This window comes from Melozone crissalis, unplaced genomic scaffold (genome assembly GCF_028551555.1).
Source record: "Melozone crissalis strain CALT ecotype California unplaced genomic scaffold, PUWL_Pcris_2 ptg000027l_1, whole genome shotgun sequence".
Taxonomy (NCBI): Eukaryota; Metazoa; Chordata; class Aves; order Passeriformes; family Passerellidae; genus Melozone; species Melozone crissalis.
The window spans coordinates 75,727,160-75,750,780 of NW_026535805.1; the positions used below are offsets into that span (position 1 = coordinate 75,727,160).

Genomic DNA, 23,621 nt, shown 5'->3' on the forward strand with positions numbered 1-23,621 from the left:
AGCTGGACTAGAGACCTTGAAATCTCCTCCAACCCAGATTTTCCTATGATCCTGTGAACATCAACTAATGTCGCACCACCGTAAACAACAAACTATCAGACAGTAATGCATAGATAACAGAATGAAAAAATATTATTACAGGATTAAAATAAGCTGCAGCTCCATTTTCACTGTTACCAACACATATAAGCAAGAACTTGTAAAATCAATAAATTATGAACAGATTACAAAAAAATTCCAAACTAAGTTTACAAAAACATTCTGAGACAGTCTACTTCAAAATCTCACCCACTGCTGCCATTTAGTAGGCATGAAAAACTCTTCAGGGAATAGAACAGTCAATGAAGAAGCAGTAGAATAAAAATTTATTTTCTTTTTCTCATAATTTTTCTATTTTAGTAAAACGAGACACTCTACCACAAAATTCTTTTTGACAGATAGAGACAGGCATGAAAGTAAGTCACCCAGAAAGCTACGAATGTGGCAGAACAACAAATTATAAAATCATAAACTGTTATTAGGCTACTAATAAATAAGCATTAGTAATTCAACCACATAAATATATAATTTAACTGTGTGTGCTTATATATACATTTGTTTTTATAAGGCTGAACAATTTACATTTGCAGAACACTTGCATTTTGCCAACATCTAAAGTACATGTATTTACAGAAAAAGAGATGTGCAATACAAAAGAAACATCCTTGAACTGTTCATTTGAAAACTCCAAGGGTAAATAATGTAAAACACTCCAGAGAACAATGACAGGTCAGACCAAATTATTTTCAGTGTTCCCTCTTTAAGTCTGTGAGATGTTGTGCTCAGCACATCAGACCTTGAGATTGTTCTTTTGAGACAATAGCCTACACTCAGCAAAGAGCACTTTCTCTGGATTTGGTATTCCTCTCTGGAGGCCAGATAGGTAAAACTTGGACATGGTCAAACCTACTTAGTAAGTACTTGAAGACTTTGTTTAAACCTGCAGGCAGATTTATTGTAACCCGGTTGCAAATCCTCCAGGAACTATCTCAGTCATCCTGGTAATTTCAGAACTAAAGACAGTGGTGTTTACTCAAATTAAATCTGATAGTCATTGAATAAGAGCAGAAATTGTCTGAAGAGCAGGGATTAAAACTTATTATTTCCTACTAAAACCTATAAGGTATCACAAATGTGGGGGTTTAGTTTTCAGGTTAAGACACCTAAATGCATGTTTGTAGTGGTGAGTTCCATGTCTAAGCTCATGCTGTCATCACTGTTTGGTTCTTTAAACAGACATTTTCAAGTGACAGGGCCACTAAAGATGCTTCAAGGTATCAGAGGCATCTACATGAAGAGAGGAAACATGACACAAGACTTAGAGAAGATCTGCAGTCCTTTGGGGTAACAGCTAGATATCCAGACCAAAACACTTTGTTTCGTAGATTAGATATCTCAACCACATGGAGACATGTAAAAGTACAAGTCTACCTTTGTGCATTTTCATCTTGAGGCAAGTCCCCTTTTAGTGAAAAATCTCCAAGAAACAAGAGACAACAATCTAGCAAGTATCCTGATCACAGGGGTTATTGCCCACACCAAAGCTGAGGTGTTCACTGCCCTATTTAACTCTGCACTGAGCAGAAAAGGAGGGCCCAGCTGAGCAGTTTACAGCACTTTTGCAGAGAGATGTGTGTGTGCCTGGATTGCTGCAATGGCACTGCAAGGGGAACTCTCAATCTGCCTCAACAATTTCAAAGCGGTGCAATGGTTCCAAATCCCTGTCAGAGTCTAAGTGCCATGTAGTTGTGTCATCTCTGGATACAAAAGCTTCTCTTTCTGTATGCTGTGAAAAAACATATTTCAAAAATCATGTCTCAAGTGAGCAGTCATTTCAAAATTCACCAAGGATGAATAAATTTCCCAAAATATCCATTGCTTTTTTAGTGGCCTAGAGAGCTTGCTGGTGAGAAAGTGCTATGAATAATAAGAAAATGTGTCCCTTTTTGCCTGAGTTGTTTTTCTAAAAACACAAATACTTTTTGCCAATCAGTGAGCAAATATGGTAAGCAATCTAAGGTTGAAACTTTTCTTTCAAATAACAGTCTTGAAACTACACATTTTGCCATTATAAAGATGTCAGTATCCTTCTGCATTTTGTGTCTTTTGGTTACTTACTATATTTGAATGAAGCTTTTTAGAAAAAATTAAAATTAAAATTATTATATCAGTTAGATAATTGTTCATTTTGTTTATTCCTTTCCTTTTTGTTTTTGCAGTCAGGCTTTCAGTGCTGTGGAGGGAGAAGGAAGAACTGATCCTCCACCGGAATGAAACAAAGAAAGAAACAAAGTAAAGCAGCAACAAAAATGGCACAGTTCCTGAGTGGCTACCAAACTTACACACCGACTTATTTTCTTCAGTTTGGCTAAACTTATCTGATTTTTCTCATGTGACTAGTATGAAATGTTTGTTTTGCAAATCAAGTATTTCTGTTGGAAGAAAGGTGGCTAGAAGAAAGCATTAAACAAAGGTTACCATATGACATATCAAATAGGAAGTTTAAGAATGAGAATGGGGGCCAGTGTCTTAACTAAGAAACACTCTCTGGGGAGCCAATTCACCATCAAAGCTTTTTAAATATCAATGTATTTTACATATATATATAAAGAGAAGAGGTTTATTACAAAATAAATGCATTCAAATTAACAAGATACTGGTGTTTCAGACAATTTTCCTGACATAAAAATTGATTGACAAGTTCAAGGGGAAGGACAGGGACTAATGCTCAAAATGTTTTGCATTTATAGTGAATATACACTTCTAGGAGACATAATAAAACTAAAATCTTGTTTATCTAACAGAAAAAAAGAGCAATTCATTATAATAGTTATCCATTAGATTTATCAAAGACTATGGTTTAGATATTGTTGAGCTCACACTTTAAAGACCTTTTAAGACAATTTCTGTTAAAATATATTTTAATTATTACTATGCAAATAATACCATCACACAGAAAAAAAACCATTAAATGTCAGATAATATGTAAATATATCAAGAGGTATTTTAGAAATATTCATTAATTTTGAACAGAAAGGTTTAAAATAACTATTAAATGAGTTACACTTCTCTGAAATCATTACTCAGCTCAGAGTGAATCAGGCCTGTTGTACCTAACCTTGTGCATACACAAGTAAAGCCAAGCAGTATACAACGAATTTAAGAAATTTGTGAAACTGAGCACCAGGTTTTATTTTGCTCAAGTAATGACTCATTTGATTATCAGTAACAAAGTCTGTCCTGTAAGACTTTTTACTGAGAAGTTATCAAGTTTAAAATTACCATTTTTATTTCAACCAACCAGACACTGTCTCGAAGTCATAGAGAAACTGCACAACTCTTAAAGGAGAGGCATTAGTCTCCTAGCTTGGAAGCTCTACACACATACTATCACTGTACTTTAAAATTCATAGTGTTTATTTCAAACAGCACCTGAAACAACTTTCTTTGTTCCATTTTCACTGTGTGGACAAACACCAAAACACTCTTTTCTATTACAAGAAATAGCATTTATTGAAAATGGCACCTGGATTATTACATTTTTTCTCTATTCAGAATTGGAAATAAATTGCATTATCTCTGCAATTGCTGTATAGAATAGTAGTATAAAGTAAATGTTTTTCAATAAGGATAATATCACTGTCTAGCTTGAAAATTTTCCAATGCAATCCCACAAGAAATGCATAGTTAAAAAGTAGGCTGCTTGTTTTAATCAATTTGCATTTGACCTGAGTTCAAAAGAACACTCACTCTCCACAAATATAAAGAAAACAAAGGGAATTCATCTGAGAGATGAAGAATAACTTGATCAAGATTCTTCAAAAATTTGATTTTTTCTTCTCCTCCATAGTCTGAGCTTGAAATGTTACTTTCTTCTGTCTCATTTTGAAGAAGTTGTTCCAGAATCATGCACAAAAGAAAAATATTCTCATACTGGGCGATGTCATACACAGACTGGGCCTGGGAATAAAGAAAAATCAGTACATAAGTAGCGTGTGAAAACATTTCTGCAGCCTAACATCTCAGATGACAGTTTAAGGAATACTGTTAAAATTTGCAGTATTATTTATATAATCAGTACATCTGTACATTCAGTATGATTTCTTCTAAAAAATGTTTTCCTTTTTGTGGTAACAGTCTAGCAACTATGACTGCATTACACTACCAAATGAAAAGTCAACATAACCTCCTCTTCATGAGAGAGTTTGCTTTACCTAATTATCCACAGGCTGTGACATACCATAGTGACGTACAGAAAAACAACTACAAAAACAGCTTGGTTTGTTTTGGGCATATAATTAGAATTAGTAGATTTCTGAGAAATAAAATAACAAGCAAAAAATAATTTTTTACTCCTAAATATAGACACTCATCTATTCAAGTGACACCTCCAAAAAGCAAATTAAAAGTCCCAAAATCTCAATCGAAAATGAATAAGCTGGTTCTGAGCGACTTAAAGTGGAATATTCAGTTTGTCAAATAAGCTGGAACAAGGACACTGACCAAACTAAAAATTTTTTAGAACTCTTACAGCTTTATTCAATATAAATTTACCTGTCCTTTATCTAGAAACTGGAAACTTATATAAAAGCTTTCTGTACATAGGAAATAACTGGTAAGATACAAACTTAAACCTTGAAGAATTGTCTCTCTGGAATGAAATTTTATGTCCTTAACAGCAAAATCTACTAATCATATGAGATGACCTTGCTCTGAAAAAGGCTGCAATTTTACAGTAGGTAGAGGAACAGAACTAAAAGGTAAAATCATAACTGCTAGAAAATTAATTATATATTTTAGAAAATGGACCAATAGCTCTAGCAAATCTAAAGAACTGTTTAGACCTGTGGTACAAAGCCAGATGGGTCAGAGCCTCAACATGGGTCTATGAAAAGACATCAAATCATTTTCCTCAGTCTAGATTACAAACTGTAAGACTTTTCAAAGTGTGAAATCTATTATACAGTCATTGGTTTCACAAAATATATGGGTTTTTTTTTGAAGAAGAATTCTATTCTAGAATCTAAGAAAAAGACAGCACTTTACCTTCTCCAGGTAAAACTGGGGAAGATGTTGGTTCAGAGATTGCTCATTTTGCTTTCTAAGAGAGCAGTTATTAAGCCCAAAATCTGTGTTGACGCACTCTGAGGTAATGGTTTCAGGTAGACTCCCACTTCAAAAACAAAATTAAGACAGCACAGCCATCCTGTTGCAAAGGCTCAGTGTAGAAAAATAATTTTGCTGAGTTTTCTAGAAATCTTGAAATATAGGTTCATTACCAAAACATATCATTCCTAACCTTGCATACTCCTATTCTGTCTCCCTGGACCCTGCTAAGAAAAATGTACAGTTCAGAAGCTGCTGCTCAGAATTCAGTATTGACATTCTTATCAGAACAGAGAGTGAAAAATGAAAAAGTATTACATTATTTAATAAAAGCATAATAAGTATTTGCATATTTCTAAAGTTCAGTTCTGCCTATCAAATTGCCTAATTTGGGAAAAGCTCCTTCCAAATCCAAAGTAATATGACTGTTTCTTCAAATATTGAACATCCAACTCTAGAGCAATCATGACTTCACACTGATTGTTTTGACTGTTAACTAATAGAAAGGAGCTAAATATATTTACTTTGCTTATTTGACTAAACTACAGCTTTCAAAGTTGTGAAAGTAGGTGCTATTAATGATTTATTGAATTTCTAGGAAATAGATGATTCTGAAGCCCTACAAAGTCTGCTCCTAAGATTTTCAGTGTAGGGGTCATCTGACCAAACACAGGCATGAACAAGCTGAGACAGTTTTCCCTTGTTCCTGTTTCAGCTGATGGAGGGAAGCAAGGGGTGGCCCAGAGCTGTTTGAATGCAGATATCTATTGCCATTTCACATGCCCCAGGGCAGCAGATGTAAGCCAGGAGGAATACCTTAGGTGTGCTATTAGACACTTGAGCTTTTGCAACTGAGCAGTTCCCAGGATCCTTCAGCACGTAATTCATCCCACTCTAAACTAGAACCCACAGATATACCATGTCCTGGAAGTCTTTACAGTGGTAAAGTGTGACTGTGCTCAGAAAAAAAATGACTATATAGACACATAAATGGAAGTTCTGCGCTCTTAGTTCCTGCAGTTTGGAAATTAGACATACAGCATTACAAACAAAAATTCTTTGTTTGACTCTGAAGTGTTGGCCTTGAAAATTCACTCCTTTTACATGAGTAATCAATATAAAATGTTTTAGAAAGGCAAATTATATCACTTCACTTATTCCCATAACCTCAGGCTCTTCCAAGCAGTTAAGCAATTGTGCTACTTTCAGTGGGTCTTAAAAGGTGCAACTAATTGCAGCTTAGTAAACTATCTGATTATAGATAATAGGATCCACAAGTTAACTAATTAGCTTCCTTTACAAATACTACTGCATTAAAGGAAAATTGCTTTAATCACACAGAACTGATATTGAAAAGAAAGGGTAAGTATGATAGCAAGGAGAAAGTATTGCTTGAGATAATTATTTTTCTGGAGACAAATATACTTTGAAGTATTGCATTATATTACTGAGTGGGGGAAAGATCAGTCTATAACATTTTCTGCCTCAAGGCTTATTATTAACCTTTCCAATCCATTTAATAATCTGAAAAAAATGTGTCTCTATTTGTTTTGTTAGATGTCATCTGTAGCACTGATTCATGCAACTACTACTAATACAAATTTATGCTGCATAATTGGTAAAGGGATGCTTTTATTGTTCCCTAATGGTGCAGAGTCAGATAATAGGCCTATTAATCTTGCCCACCAATGTGTGTGAGTGGGTAGCTGTGCATGTATCTGTACACACCAGAAAGTTCAGAGTTCAGAGGGTGCTTCTGTAAAGCAAGTCTCATGTATATATACTTACATATATATATATATATATATATATATATATATGCTGCTATTCCACAATATATTAATACTAATTTTAAGTAACTATAACACTAACTCTGTTTTTCAGAATAAATTTTAAGACAGGTAAGCAACATGGATTTTGGACACTATACTTTATGAGGTCAGTCCTCGTCAATTTATATAAACAAACATTTTAGGGTTAAATAATGTTTAAAAATATTTTTTATATAAAATTGAGCTTTATGTAAGATGGAAACAAGGGTTAAAAGGATCTCCTAGCTGGATCTGATGATCTGCTAATCAAAATTAATTGTATTCACCTCACCAAGTTCAGAATGCAAGAAGTATCAAAATGTTTGGTTGAAATTAATTCTCCAAGCTTCTTGTACATTACATGGTGGCCACCTGGAAATGGACACCTATTTGCCACATAATTGAAAACAGGGGAGAAGTTCTCTTACCTGTCTTCATTATAATGCTATCACAGTCAGTACTAATATGTTAAAAGAAACTGCTGTGTTCCAGGTCCCTGGCCCTTTATTATAGTTCCTCTTTGTAAAAACAAAAACCCAAACAAACAGATCAGGGGGCCCCAGATCAAATTCCAAGCTGCTGCTGTCTTAATGGACAGATTTGGAGTCTTGATAAACAGATGAGAAAACAGTTTCCTAATTGTACTTAGAATATTTTTGTTTTCTTGTCTTAATGGTTTATGCACATTTTTAAAATTTATTTAAATGTCATTAGTAGCAGCAATATAAAACAAGCAAAGAAATTGAAGGAATTCTCTACAATTCTTATATCACCAGCCACAAGTCATATTTCCAGTGATGCAGCCTGTTGGGCCTGGGATTTTCACATGCAGGAGGCTGATTACATTTTCTGAGTAGAGGAAAGTAATTTTATTCCTTTTACATCTCAAAGTATGTACAGAACAGAGACAATACTTTACCAGTGCAAACAAAAAATAGATGAAAGAGAGTACATTCATGGCAACTGCTTTCATGCAGCTCAGATGCTTATGCAGAAGTGTCAGCAACACCTGCATGCTCTCTGGAATATAGGAGGAATGGTACTAATTTGGGAAAACTTCTTTTTTTTTTGGTTTAGAACAGAAGATTTAAATGCTGAAACTTCTGACAAAATGAAAACAATTAAAATTCATTTCAAAGCACCATTACATTTGATTAGAGACAAAAATCTTTCCTCTTTTTCTATCTCTATAATTAACTAACATCTATTTAGGCTTTTTAAGTCCCATGGCAATACCAAGTTTAAATATAAGTTTCAACAAGTAGTTCTACACAACAAAATCCTATATAAAACACTGACATACCAATATAAACTTTAATCAAACTCAAAAGAAAAGTGTTTAGAAAGTAATAAAATTGACACTTCCAGATAGTTATTTTAGCAGAAAAGTATTCTGCCCAGATCTCCCCACTCCATCATATTCTTACAGTTTTGCTTCTTGTAATTTTTATCTTGCAAGTTTTGCCTGTTTCATTTCTTGGCAAACCTCTACTATTCATCAGGGATATAACTTTTTATGCTAGTAAAGTGTCTTTTTATGTTTCAAGAGATTCTAAGTAAAATTTCACTGGAACATCAAGTGATAAAAGGTAGTATTTCTCCTCTTTTACATGTGTATTTGTCAGAGAAGCAAAAAGGGTAGACCAAAATACACAATAAGAACTGCTACAGCTTGGCTAGTTTTGCCTTCCAATGGAAGCACAGGCAGCAGGAATTGCAGCAGCATCAACTTCTGGGCTGTGACTACTTGGTTAAGGAACATGAAGGATAGAACAGAACCAAATCTGCCATCAAGCCACTTCCCGGAAAAATCCCCCATGGCCTGTCTGTCCCCTCCTCTGGTAAGAAAATATAGCCAAAGCTCCTAGAAATTTTCCAGAGAAGGTAGAAACAAATGAACACCATCTCAGCAAACACCCCAATGCCCCTTGCTTCCTTGCAGGTGCCTACTAAAGGCAAGTACACATGTACATTGAATTCTGGGCAAGAAAGTTAAAATTCATGGGCCAGGAGGCCACAGAGCAAGTGGAAGCTGATGTCCCACAGGAACATGGAAGTTACCCAAACCACTTGAAAATGTCTGAAGAGGAGCAAGCCTGATAGAAAATCTCTGAGCTTGATTTACATGTTTCTAGAGACTTACAGTCCTGGGTGTGCTGTTCAGTAGACAATTACCCCAACTCTTTGTTATTTCATTTTATTGCTGCCTTGTCTTTCTGGTAAGAGGGGATGCTCCATGTAGAACTGAGAGGGTGGTGACTGAGACTAAACAAAAAGGAAGTGACCTACTAAATGCAGTCATTGATGCTCACCTAAATTAAAAACTTATTTCTGAGCTCACTATGCCTGCATATATGAGGGAGACTGAAATTTTTTTCTGCATTTTAACACTACAGTTCTAATGAGTATATAATTATAACTACAAGTTCTTAAATGGAGCAATATTTGACGGGATCATCTTCTAAGAAAAAATGTTTCTAAATGAGCATAATGAAAAACCAGAAAAAAGTGACTGACTGGAAACTCTATCAACAAATGGCCACCATTTGGTAAATTTTGTGTTTACAACGGGAATGGTGAAAACCTAAATTTTCAGTAGAATCAACACTGTTTTACTCTACTCATCCAGTCTAGACTAGAGGTTAATGGAAATATGTTTCAAGAATCACTGAATTGTTTCCTTAAGTCAATACATTCTCATTTTATGAATAACGAAGATGAATTCGCACAGGGAATTCTGTTCTTGACACTTCAGTTTTCCTCTGAGAAATCCCTATCCAGGTTACTTACTGCTGTGTTCAAGTGCTAAATACAAGAGAAAGAACATTTGGATAGTTGGCATTTAATTTCAAAACAAGACAGAAATTTTAAGTGGATGGTCTGCAAACCTGTAAATAACCTCTGATCATTAAAATTTACAAACCCAACAATATCCACAGAATACAAAATCACAGTAGGATAAAAGAGATTATTTAGAATTGTTGTTTAGTGTTTAAATAACATAATAAATAACACATATAAAAATAACACAAATATATATTATATATATTATATATTATATAAAATAATTAATAAAATAATAAAATAAATACCTCTAAAATATTTAAGGCAGGCATGCATGAAAGTCTTTACTAGAAATATTTCTGTTCTATTTCTAGTACTACTGTGTTAAGGTAAAGGGTAATTACAAATTGTCATGATGCAGGGTTTAGTTTTTAGCTGATTAGCATGTCTCTTTAGGAGCTTGTTTTGTGATTTGAACTGCCAATCTCCTGAACAACCCTCCCAATAATCATAATCCTCATAACCATGTCAATTATTCACTTGCCAAGTAAATTCAAACCAATACATGAACTCTTTCAGTATCTCAAGCAAAATTCATACAATGTGAAATCCCTTATTTAAATTTATATTCTCACAGACCAAATTTTCAAAATATTTTCATCTTTTATTCCATGGGTTCTGAAATTCTATTTCTGTCTTTACTCATGCTGAGTATCTATCCCTTTATTCTCAAGTAGATCCCTAAGTTTCAACTATTCTGCTTGCAGATCAAGATCAAATGTGACTGCAGAAAGGGTCAAGAAATTATCAACATTTTTAACAGTTAAATTCCAGAGGAGAGACCAGCAGCTAAACTCTTAGAGCAATTTAATCTACAGCATGCGCAGTCACTAGTCCTTTACTTTAGAAGCCCTGAACAGCCTCATGCAAGAGAGGTTTCAGAAGCAATAGTAAGAATCTTGCAAAATAGTATCACATTTTGCAAAACAGTATCACAATCTTGCAAAATAGTATCACACATCACATCACACACATAATTATTTGGCATACCCTGGAAAATACTTTTGATAGAATTTGAAGTGTTTATTGTCTTTGCTATCTCCCAAGGGGAAGGTACTTATATCCCTGAAGCATCTCTGCATCGTGCCTCTTCCACACATCACTTAGCAGGGTCATCTGTTACTAGCCCTTAGCGTGACACACTGAATTACAAGAAATTCCCAAGACATCTTCAGCAATATTATTCTTATCTGGTAATACAGTTTCCACAACATATTGTAAAAAATTAAATATGTCAGCAGCAGAGCACTGACGTTTCCATTTTGGAGTAAGACTCACAATTGCCTTGCAAGTAACATAACACGGATGCAGAAAGCTTTAAAACTCAAATTTTAATCCCCTTTATCCAATTAAAGAAAGCTAAAATATAAGTCACAAAGCTATTTCATTTGGAAAGAACAGCCAAAAAGCACAAATCTGTGAACCTTCTTAGGATAATGGGAACTTATAAACACATTTTATTCCAATCTACAAGGCATATACTTCAAATCTGACTTCTCACAGATGTTATTTTTGAAATTTATTCTAAAACTATAAAAATTAATTCTTCACAAATTGAAGCATGTGAAATATGTTGGTTTGATTTTGGTTTTATATTTTTTGTCAGAAAATAAACTGAAATAAAGATTGTGAATATATCTTGTTATAGTGTGTGTCCTTACAAATCAAATGGGCTACTTTAAATATTTCTAACTTGAAAATGAAATTATAGGTCAGGCTATTCCACATAAAGTCACTATCAGGAGAAAGCAATCAACAAAACAATGAATAAAATTTCTCAGTTATGAACTTCAGGATTAGAGAAAGCGCTTTTTTGTGGTTTGTGGTTTTGGAGGACTTGCCTACCTACAGGTGTAAGAGTACTACATGAAATAAACGTATTTGAAATAATAGATGCTGGTTTTTTTGACATAAGAAATTAAGTTCTGTCCTGCAAGAAGTGTTGTAAGTACAGCAAGGACAGTGCTCTAAGCAAGTCTTGAAAAGAAACATCATATATAAAAAATTTTTAAAGGTAATAGGATATGAAGGTAATAAGATTAATAATAATTGAATAATAGCAATAATAAAATTCCTCCATTAATTAAAATCACATCAGAAAGCAATGGAATGCTGAAAAATACAGTTACATTAGTTTCAGAAGATTTGATAGTTTACCTATTTTAGAAAATGCAGAAGAAGCTCTGAAAATAAACAGCAATCCCTTTGCTTTAGTGACTCTAGCACTGGGCAGGCAACCCCGACAGTAATGCAAGATACACATTTATTTGTACTGAATCATAATTCATTAATTTTTGAAAAGAAGTTTTTCAACATATTTTTCATCTCATAAAGCTTTTTTTTTCCTAAAAGCACGATGACTTTGCCTCACATAGAGCATGACTTCCTAAAATTATCTCTTCCAATGCTAGGGATGGAAAGAATCAACTGAACCTAGTAAGTGGCAGATGGTTGGTCCAAGAACAAACCAAGGCAGATGGCTGTCACAGAACATGCCCTTAAATTGCTTGCCACAGGACATTGTGAAAGCTGAAAGCTTGTATGGGGTGAAAGAAAAGTAAACAGTTGTATGACAGTGAAATCCACAGAAATGCTCAATCAATCAATAAATCACTCTTCACCTGGAATATGACAAATAGATGGATACTGGGAGAATGTTCTTGAAAACATCTCCAAATTCTTCTGAACATTTACTGTAAGCACAGTGACAGGCAGAATGGCCATTCCCATGTTGTTCTATCTCAGTTTAATTTTCTGCCCCACCCTCTACCTGAAGTAAGTTACTTCAGGGAAGAAAATCTTCCCTTTTTTAGTTTGCAGCTCTAAAAGCTTACAACCAGTGGCTCTACCTGAATCCTCCTTCAATTTTAAATGAGATCAGTCCTTGCTCCAAAGCCAGAGACAGAATCCACCACTCCAGGTTCAAAATCATAAAGAAAAACAGCCCAAACATAAAGCAAACCTAGCTGGTTTTGGACTAACTGTGAACAAATGTGTGTTTGATGCTTATATTTATTTGCTGCAGAAGAAAACAGAAAATCCAGGAAAAAAACAAGACAAAACAAAACACTTGAGCAAGAGGAGTCATTCTAGGCATTGCCCTCTGTGAGGAAAAAGACAAACCTGGTTGGAACACAAGCTTAATGCTTTTAAGAAAAAGAAGTAGGCATCTGCTTTCTGAATCCCTTTCATACAAGCAATCTAAGCCTCTGTATAATTTTAATAGATAAGAAAATGATACTGCTAAAGAAGACAGGTTTCCTTCTCATTATGCAGTTCTTTTTCATCTTCCATAATTAAAGGCTTAATATTCTATTAGTGTTCAAGGCAATATTTAACTTAATATTAAACCAAACTTTGATTCAGGTAGAAGTGTTTTAGCTATCTATTTATCTTTCCTCTTGTTTTAGAAAAAATCTTGTATTTATTGTATAGATAAAAAGCCTTTAGGAAAGAGTTTATATTTCATATATATATGTTTCCTCAAACTATTCTCCTAAAATGGATTAATAGATATAATAGATATATACTGAAATATAGATATAACTGAAACAATAATGGTTTTTCAGTGATTCTACTATCTGTCTTAAACACCCATATTCCACTACAACTATGTCAACAAATCACATAACAATCTCTGATTTTTTCAAAGAATACCACGAGAGTCTTCCAAACTTTAACAGGAAAACTCAAGAGACATGGGAGACATGGAAGACTCAAGATATAATTTCATAAACATTTGTCAAGCAGTGCTATTTTTCTTATTTATTGTATTTAAAACTATGTGGAATATATATGTAGAATAAATCTTGAGTGGGTTAATCAAATTGAACAACATGAAAATATTTCTTATACAGCTTAAAGATGTGAGAAATTGGAGATTCAACATATTTAATTGAAAATCAAATAAAATATAAAATGTCATGAAATCATGAGAACACCACACTGTTTCTAAAAGTTTGCATACATGCATCAAAACTTAATTTCGGAAGGAATTAGACCTTTTGATAAAAAACATAAAACGGAAAATGGAACAGATTGCTATCTACAATCTTTTTAGGCTTTACAGAAACCAGATGGGTATGACTATAAGCAAATATGGTTTTGCTTTCACATTTTACTTTTCCTTTAATTATCTGGTAGACTCTTCTGGAAAGATCCAAAAAGAGAAGTTGTCTAGACAACCCTACTTTTTAAAATTTGTTTGTTTGTTTGCTTGTTTGTTTCAGCTGCTTTAGCAGTTCAGTAGTGTAAAAAGACAGGTTTTTAAGAGCTCCAGAGCAGCAGTTTAGAATGTGTGAGTGTCATGATGCTGGAAAGAAGTGATATGCAGTGCAAGATTGGCCTTCTAAAGTTCAGCATGCCAGCAGTAAGTCTAAAGACAGTTACACTTAGAAAGATCCTTTTGAAACTGAAAATCTTCTGTAACTAGTGTGAAAATTGCAGCGTCCTGACAGAACACAAAAAAGCAGAGTAAACTTGAAGGGGATTAAATTCTAAATTGACCATCAGAAGCCAACTAGTTTTTCTAGCTTTGAAGAAGAATACATAAGAAATACACAGGAATGATTATCTACAGGAAAATGTTTATAATTCTAAAATTTATGATATCAGGTAAAATAAATAATGAAAGAATTATTGAAGAAAGTTCTGTGCTCTGAGTTCTTTTAAACAGTGAAATTTACTATGTCATACCAAGTCTAAGGGCTTCCTTTTCACAAAACCAGAATAGTTTGACTCCCATTTGAAGTAGCCTGTGGAAAATTGTCTGCTATGCAAGAGTTTCTACATGGCAAACCTGTCACCTGGATGATTCTGTAAATCTCAAATATGTAGGCTGACAAGGGTACAACTGGCCTTGACTAAAGGAAAATGTCTTCAAGAGTGCAGAGTCAAGCCAAAATTTGGACATACAACACCACTATTTTCAGCGAGCATGGTGTGGTTTAGAGCAGGCCTCATTCCTTGTGCTAGAAGGATACTGTCAAGAAAGGAATCTGGGAATGGAAGGGCTTGAAATGACCTAGAGGAAAGCTGAAGAAAATTCAGGAATATTTACATATGGCAAGAGAAGCATGTGATTTTTTGCTCTGGTACAATTTCTTATGCAAAAGTTTCAACATCGCTCAGTAAAACTATAGCTTTATATAAAACTATAAAGAACTGAAAAGTAGTGGGGAACTACAGACTTTTTTATTCTTCACAGAACCTGTTTGAAGGACAGTGTTCTGAGATTGAATTGGGTACATTAGAGCTGAATACCCTACCAAAAATAGAGATGATTTTATCAAATGGCTTTGCTAAGACAAATATTTAAGGGAAAAAAAAGCTAAAATTGAGCAGAAGAGCACTCTTGCACTGAGTCACCCAAAAGGAGGCTATTACAACCAAACTACAGAAATATTATAGAAGTTTAAGGCAATTAAATTTGAATCAGAAGCATTAATTCTGGAAAAAATTACAACCAAAGGAAAACCACTTGAGTTCCAAGTACATTCAAAGTCAAAAAGGATCTGAACGAAGCCCACTGAAACAACACCTGACTTGAGAAACCTAGAAGACAGTGTTTTAGGTATATGACTGAGGTGTCTGGTGGGTCTGTTACAGAAAGCTGACCTAAATGTACCTGTAGGGGCCCTTATGGGACCCTGATAACAGTGAGTAAGCTGAAGTTTCCAGAAACACACTGTCATTCATGTGAATGACACGAATGCATAAAAGAAATGTCATAGTACTGAAGAAAACCAGAATAACGCCAGAGAGTAACACAAACAATGGCAGCAAAAGAACAACGTGTCAGGGATGCCACTGGAAGTCAAGAACATACTTGCACTTGTTGGAACTAAATTTTAGAATGACTTGGGTTGGAAGGGACCTTAAAGATAATCTAGTTCTAGTTTTTGGAAAAAAAGAAGTTGAAATCCACCTTTCAGCTAAGGCTGTGATTTCCTCTGATGGCCTGAACTAATGATACATGAATTGCATCTGAAAACCTCTCTTGCCTTCCTTAGCAGCTACAAACTGCTCTACCATTCCTTTCCATGCTGTACTCCCATAACCATCTTTTTGGCTTTCTCTATTTTTTCCATCCCCCATCTCTAGAAAACAGAAGACAAATGTCCCACTGGCATGACCATGAGCCTGGGCCATGTCTCTGATTTTGAAACCTGGACAAAATACAAATATTTTAAATTTAAATCTGAACTTCCCACAAGAACATGGTATTGGGGGGAAAAATGGAAGAGTGAAAAATAAGCAAATCTTCAACCTGAAGAAAAAGACTCAAATCTCTTTATATTCACTACAAAACCATGGATGTTTTGAAGTGGACTGGACTAGTGAACTAATTAGCACTATGTAAAACTCTGCAAGCTGCTTCAATGGAAAGCTGAGTTTAAAAATGCAATTAGGATATGATATTTACCTAAACAATTTCAAGGCTTAATAGAGTTTCAAGAAGGTAACAGAAAACAGTCCCTAATCCTCACCACCATTAAGACAGCACATGACCTTTTGTGTAAAATAAAAAATAGCATCATCCTATCACAATTAAAATAATCTACATTCAATAAATATTCTGCAGAGAATGGTCTTTCTGCAGCTGCCAGCACACTTGTCAGGTGTACTGTGCATCAGAATGCAATGTTAGATATAGCATGGTGTTCATTAAAAAATTGGCCTGAAAAGATTAGAAAAAATTTAACATTTCAGAGGACGACTAGCCTTTCAAAAAGACAGCTAAGCTTCAGTTTGGGACAGGTTTGAGGTTTTTTAATTAAATGATCTGGAACAAGAAATAAAGCATGTTCCTAACTGTGGACCAGATGGAAGAAATCAAAATACCTAGTTATTGTATGTACCACATTATTTACAATCAGGTAACAACTACCAGTAGGCAATACATACAAGAATTTAGCAAAGCTTTTAAAGTGCCTTTAGGAATACAATTCTTTCCTCTTTGCTGTAAATTTAATGCAATTTAACACAATTGCTTAATTTATCAAACAAGATTTAAATCACTGTGAAAGATATTAAAAGATCATATTAACAAGTCATACTAAACACACAGGCCACCTAGCTCTTCAAAATTATTTCAGATGACTGCAGGAATACATTAACAAAAACATGACAGAAAATCATTAGAGACTGACTCATTTAAAGAGAAGAGAAGAAACAAAATCAAATCCTGTCAGAATTGAGGTGCATAGATCATCTTTGGTATGCTGTAACTGACTCCCAGCAAATTTCTAGTTTTTAGAAGGTCTGGACTATCAGGCATAGCAATTGTAGCATTACAAATGAGTGAAAGGCATCCACTGCAGTATAAAGAAACCCTCCTATTTTAATGCTCAAACTTATTTTATAAAAAAAAAGTCACTATTCTTGTGCTTTTGGGGAGAATATCTATGCACAGGGAAAACTTCTGGGATAATACAGCAACTTGCAGAGTGAACAAATAAGAAAGAGAATACTGCTAAGTTTTAATGGCTCTAAGGTAAGCCAGGCAATTCATTCCTTCAAGATTCCCTGATGACAGCGAATTAGCCAATAGGGAACTCATGCTCCGACTGTTTCTGCTACTGAATTTAACTCATTTAAATTGAATTAAGGTTCTTCTACACCATATGGACACACAGTCATTTATTTAGTAAAGCTTTTAAGCTTTCCAGTCTGAAATGTAAAAATTTCTCATTTGGTTTTGTCCCAGTTCCATCTCTCTTCCTTAATACTCTGTATTTTATATTCCCTATTGGAGAGGGATGAAATAGGATTATCACCATATAGAACTATAGCTCATTAAATTTTCTTTTTGGTTCTCAATCCTCTGGACAATAAGAATTTAAACACTTTGACTTTCTTCACCCTAAAGGGTTAATTAGGCTCCTTCCACCAACTGTTCCCTCAGTGGGATCTTAGTCTTGTGTTCAGCAAGGTCAACAGTGAACCATTACTACTCTGCCTGTTACTTTACTTTCCCATGAAACCTTTTCAACTGCTATATTCTCTTTCCAGAATAAAATATGACCTATGATTTGTTCCAAACACTTCTGCCCCCAAGTGACACAGGATTTAGCAACAAGAAGGAAATACATTTTGGGGTTTTTTTTTCCAACCCAATATTTGAATGCCTGAGATTCTACCAGAATTATCAACTCAAATACTTATGTGCAGATGAAGGAACTTACTATCTTAATTTTAATTCCACTGTCTTACAAAAAAAAAAGGCAAAATTCTTAGCTGAAGAACCTTCTTTCTATTTATAGGAACTTGCACCTGTTTTTAGGATCAGAAGAAAACTTTACCTGTTGTGAAAGATCTTAATGAGCATCATTCCTTGAAAGGGGTAAAGTTAACAACAATTCCAGGTGACAACATTTAAAATGAAATGGAACCACTTCTGGCTGTGATAATACAAATGTACACACAAAGATATAGAGTAAATGCAATTCTCAAAATAAGGGATTGTAGTCAAAATTGGAAAAAGTAATAAATAATAAGAGGAATGTATTAGGCCTCTTGAGTCTACTGCAATGTGAGAGTAGGTATCTTATAGAACTTTTCTCAAACTAGGCTGTCATGTGGGTGATGGTAACACCATTATTTAAGTGGTCCCAACTCTGGCTGTACATGTGAGACAGTGAAGAATTATAGCCCCACTAAGTATGAGGTATAGAACTGGATTCCTCTGAAAAGTAACTCTCATTAAGGCAAGGGATCTTAATATGGTTCTAAAATCTTTAGTGAAAAGAAATACCTCATCTACTCTATCATTTGAAAGAATGAATTACCTACAGGTAGATGACCACAGGGAAAGGCATTTTTCTAGGTAAGCATAGAGACTCAAACTTGAAGATACTCCTTATGAAAATCGTACAACACCTTGCTTGACAGGGAATATCAACACAACCACTGCTGCCTATAACATCCATATGATGAATGAATAAACCTTGGAAGAAAAACTCTTGAAGACATTACAAAAACGTCGGTCTGCCTGTTGAGGGAGGGCAGTTTAGGCAGAACTTAAATCTGCACAAGTACCTAGCTAGAGAAGGTGATGATGCAGATCACTGCAACTTCTTCCCAATTCCAATGTCATGCTTCTGGTCTAATGCCTAGAAATTAACTTTCATACACATTTATATTCCACTTGTTCCCATGCAGCCACGGAAATATCAACAAACCTCCTTCACCCAAATGAAATGAAAAGTAAATCAACCTATGTTGATGTTTTTGGTTTTGGCTGGTTGGTTGGTTTGGGGTTTTTGTTAGTTTTGCTTTGTTTTTGTTTAATGTATCTGTTAATTACACAGGTTGAAACTGGAGATTTTTATGACTTTGCCAGATTTAAAATAGCCTTGTAAACAGGAAGATATTCTGGCCAACATCTGGTGAAAAAGGAAGCATTCTAGACATGGATGTACAGTGATCTTATGATCAAATCAGAATGAATTGCAGGCTGAAAAGCCTCAGGGATCAACCTGGGAAATACCACGTAGGCTGATCCCAGAAGCATACAGAGTATACACATGCTGAACAGAACAATATTCCCTCATTACTTTCATGAGGATGACAACTAATTTTCTAGAAGGATTTGTGTTGCTTCTCCTATGCTCTCACTTAGCAAACAACTGAAAAAAGGAAGGAGGGAGAATCTCATGCTTGTGGGAAGTCAGAGCTCACAAAAGGAAGTCAGTTGTGTCATCAAGAGGAGCATAACAAGTCTGAAGAATGGGAGCTTCGAAATACTACCAAATCGCCGAGCCAGCTGGTCTAGCCTGAGGTTGTCTGAAAGAATTCAAGCAAATCCAAAGGTAGCTCTTCTGATATACCACAGTCTTAAATAGTAATAATGAAATGATGCCAGACACAATATATGCATCTCCTGCTGGTGCTGAAACATGAAACTAAAGACCTTCTTCTGGATAAAGTCAATGCCTTTTGCTGCCTTCCTTTAGCTTCATTAGAGGTGAATGACAGAGCTGCTACTAACAGCAGAAATTGTGCGAAGCTTCACAAATTTTTTTCCTTAACACTGATAAAAGGCAGTAGATACTAAAAAGGCATCTTTCTGCCTTCACTCATCAGTTGGAAATCATCATTGTTTGGGACAAACATCTTTCATTTCATGGCTCTGTTTGAACATTAAGCTCATACCGTCTGACTTAAGACACTGCCTTTTTGTCAAGCAAAACCGCAGCAAAAAGTTAAACTATAATTGGCGATTAGCAAGACTGTAAGAATAGGGAGATTCAGACAGTCAATAAAACATTCTTAAACCAATGTTTTCTCATCACATTTGTACCAAAAAAAGAAAAAAAAAAGCTGAACAGATCAAGTGGGTAATCCACATGCATTGCTTCTTTCAAAGGTGGGAGACTATTGTGATGATAGAAATGATCTGATCATCATATCCTTGACAACAGGTACCTCATTCTCCTTCTGAAAAACCAAAACAGCTTTGGAAAAATCCAGAAACACCATTTTTTTTTCCAAAAACTTTCAATTTTTTTAATTCCTTACTAAATTTAGGACTCCTTCTTTAAATTGCAGCATCCTCTAACAGTTTCTGAGAACAAGATACATGTTAGAATCTCAGTACTTCCAGAATTTACTCTTCTAATTCAGCCTTTAAGATCCATTAGATGTGGATCCTCAGAGAAGCACAAAGTATAAGCTGAAAATTCTGCCTTTGAGAGAAGCACATCTGCAGTGATATCAACAGCCAAAAGGTGACTTTTATCAACAGATAAGAGGTGAATTAGGAAGAAAGATTACAGAGAATTAGCTCATATGACAAGAATTTTTATGGAATATTCACACACAGAATGTAGCCAGAATGTTCTTGTGAAGGATCTGAAGATCAGGAAAGAAAATATACTAGATATTAACTTTGAACAAAGGTGTCTATCTGATGCAGGGATTTTTCTTACCTTCAAATTTCAATTTAGTTCTTGCAAAAATACTCAGTTTATCTTCTTTATACCATACACTGGTTTATATATTTCTGTTGTTACTCTCACTTGTTCGCTCTTTAAGTCATAATCTTTTGTTCTCTCAGAATCAAGGATTTTATAAGCCTCTAAATATGCTGTGTTTATCCAAAACTCGCTCTAGTCTGTTACGTAGTAGAGAAGACATTATCACATGACCAATTTTGCTGCCACTCATCATTTATATCTTTACTTGTTTCTCTTACAACCTTAATAAATATTTCAGAACAGTTGCTCTGCATTGGAACAATAGCTATAACCCTATTTTCTGTACTCAGTTAATGACATTAAAGAACTAGCTCTTAGGGGTTAAACAAAATAATCATTCATTATATTAATGAATAAAAATTACAGTAACCACAATGTTCAATATTTAAATTTACAATAGCTAGCACCACATTCCTACCTTAATTAATATAAGAATAATGACAAAATAGTTGGAGTGGTTTTTAATTTGCTGCTCTTGCATGCAGTATGATTTATCTTAGGATTTAAAACTGTACTTAATTGCATAATAAGTGACAGCAATATGTGCAACAAGTTTTTATTAATATCACTGCCTGTCATACTTCATATTGAAAACAATCTACATTGGCTCACCTATAAATTGAACTTGCAACACAGGCCTACTTCACACTAAGCAGCACATTAGTATTCCACACAGACTGTAATTGCCCTTCTACTGCTTTTATAATACTCATGTTTTGAAATGCTCTCCTTGCATTTATATTAAAAGCATTTGAAAAGACAGTCATTGAGTGGTGGGAATAATTTTGTAGGAACATTTTTAGATTTATTTTGACTTTGTGCAGGTCTGAAAGTATTTCTTTGCTATTTGTTTTTAAAGCGAAATTAACTATTTCATGTACAGTGATTACTCCAGTAACGGCAGTATTCACTACAGAGACAATCAAGCTCAAAATTGTTTTAGAAAGATATAGCATGATAGTAATATGATTAGAGCATACTGACACAGATGATTAGGAAACTCATGCAAATTCATAATCTGTTTCAAGAATGAAAGGGATGTTAACATGGTTCAAAGGCAAATGAAAGAGGAGAAAATGCAACACAAATACAAATACAAATTATCTATAAGAAAATTAGCATAACGCAATACTTAAGGATAGTTTTGGTGAGAAACTGTGAAATAGAAAGATTGGCTGTCCTGGTTTAGAATGGTATTCTCCAATTTAGTGCTCCCACTGAAACCACACTGCCACTTGCTCCCCACATACCCCTCCCCTTTGGAGGGCTGGAGCGGAGAACTGGAGGCACAAACACTAAAGATCATGGGTCGGGATAAGAGCAATTTACTGGAAATAGCAAGGAGACAAGAAAATGAACAGTAGCAGCAACAATACTAATGACAGAAAGGACAAGAAAAAGGGGAACATCATCACATAACTGCTCCTTCCCCACACCCTGGCTGTAGGAAGGAACCCCTTTCTCCTCAGAAGACATGCCCTTCCTCTTGCCCCTGGCAATGACGTGAGGTGGTACAGAATAACCTCCTACTCCTGTCATGGCTGGGATCAGGACACTGAAAAATGTAATGTGTCTAACAGGAGACATCCTGTGCTGCTAACTCATGTTGTCCAAGTGCTGTGGAAGGCAACACAGTGACACAAGTGTTTTTCCTATTTCTTCCCAGACTGGTTTTACTGTTCTTATTTATCAAATGTGCATGTTATGTAAGTGGTACAGTAAAGAATATAGCAAGCTGTGAAGAACAGCACAATCTGTTAGTCTAAGTCAGCAAGTAGGCTGTACAAATCTATCTCTTTGCAAAAAAGTAATTCTTTGTAAGAAATGAGACATCAGGAGCACTTCTATGTACTGATTTCATTTAAAAGGACAAATCTCCTTCCCATTTCCAACTTGAAATAAATGGTTTAGGTGCTTCACTATGGAAACCACTTAGGGTTTGCAAACTGCTATACTGCAGGTGAGATGCACAGAAAAACAAAATCTAAGATGAACCCTTTTCTTTAACTAACAGTACAAAGGATACCTGTTGGGGTTTTAAAATCAAAATGATGTCTCATGACGTTTCCTGATGACTCATTTTCTTACAAATATGAATATTTACTAAAAATTAAATGAATAGCAGTTTGGCTTCCAAAAGTAGTCAATCAAAAGTATGAAGTTCTAAAACTAAAAAAATCAAGTCTTAAAGCAAACTGTATAGTGAAATAGTAGGGAAAAATTATTAATAATCCAAAGCTGACGGAGTTGCAAAAAGATTTGAGAAAGACAGCAAAAACTGGCTGACAGCAAAAAGCCAAGTACATTTTGAGCAGTGCACCCTAAACAGAAAACCACATCTACTGCTCAGCCTCAAATATTAAGTACAAGCAGGCCCATAAATTAAGCACCAGAAACAGTGAGGTGGTAAGAAATCAGTTACTTTTAGAATTTACAACAAACACAGCTTGGTTGTGTATTATGTGTAGCATCTCCTTAAGTTTGTGACAGGCTTTATTGTTTCTATTTTTGTGTGTGTATCAGACTGCAGAAGGCTGAAATTTTACACAGTCCATAGAATAAAAAAAAAGTTTAAAAAACCCCTTTCTTACTTAGAAATAAATTATCAAAGGCTTTCTTTTTGCTGTACTCATATCTTATGACATAAGACATAACCTTCCTAATTTGATATTAATATCCATTCATTGGTATTTTTACAGCACTGCCCTTGAAGGGTTGGAAAGAATAGGTAAAACCAAACTAAATGAACGAATTCAGATTTTTATGAACAAATATTTTTACTTAAAGTTCTTACATCAAAGAAATACGAAAAAAAAATCCAAAACAAAGAAGTAATTCTGCC

The 23,621-nt window shown here is 34.7% G+C and overlaps 1 protein-coding gene across 1 annotated transcript in view; it reads right to left on the minus strand.

The window, feature by feature from the left end:
* Positions 1-393: 393 nt before the first annotated feature.
* The window catches only part of MEI4 (meiotic double-stranded break formation protein 4), a 133,563-nt gene continuing 110,335 nt past the window's right edge, over positions 394-23,621 (minus strand). Inside the window, exon 6 of the mRNA XM_054279830.1 lies at positions 394-3,999. Coding sequence (XP_054135805.1) covers positions 3,748-3,999 — 252 coding nt within the window. The 3' untranslated portion in view covers positions 394-3,747. The remainder of the gene's footprint in view (positions 4,000-23,621) is intronic.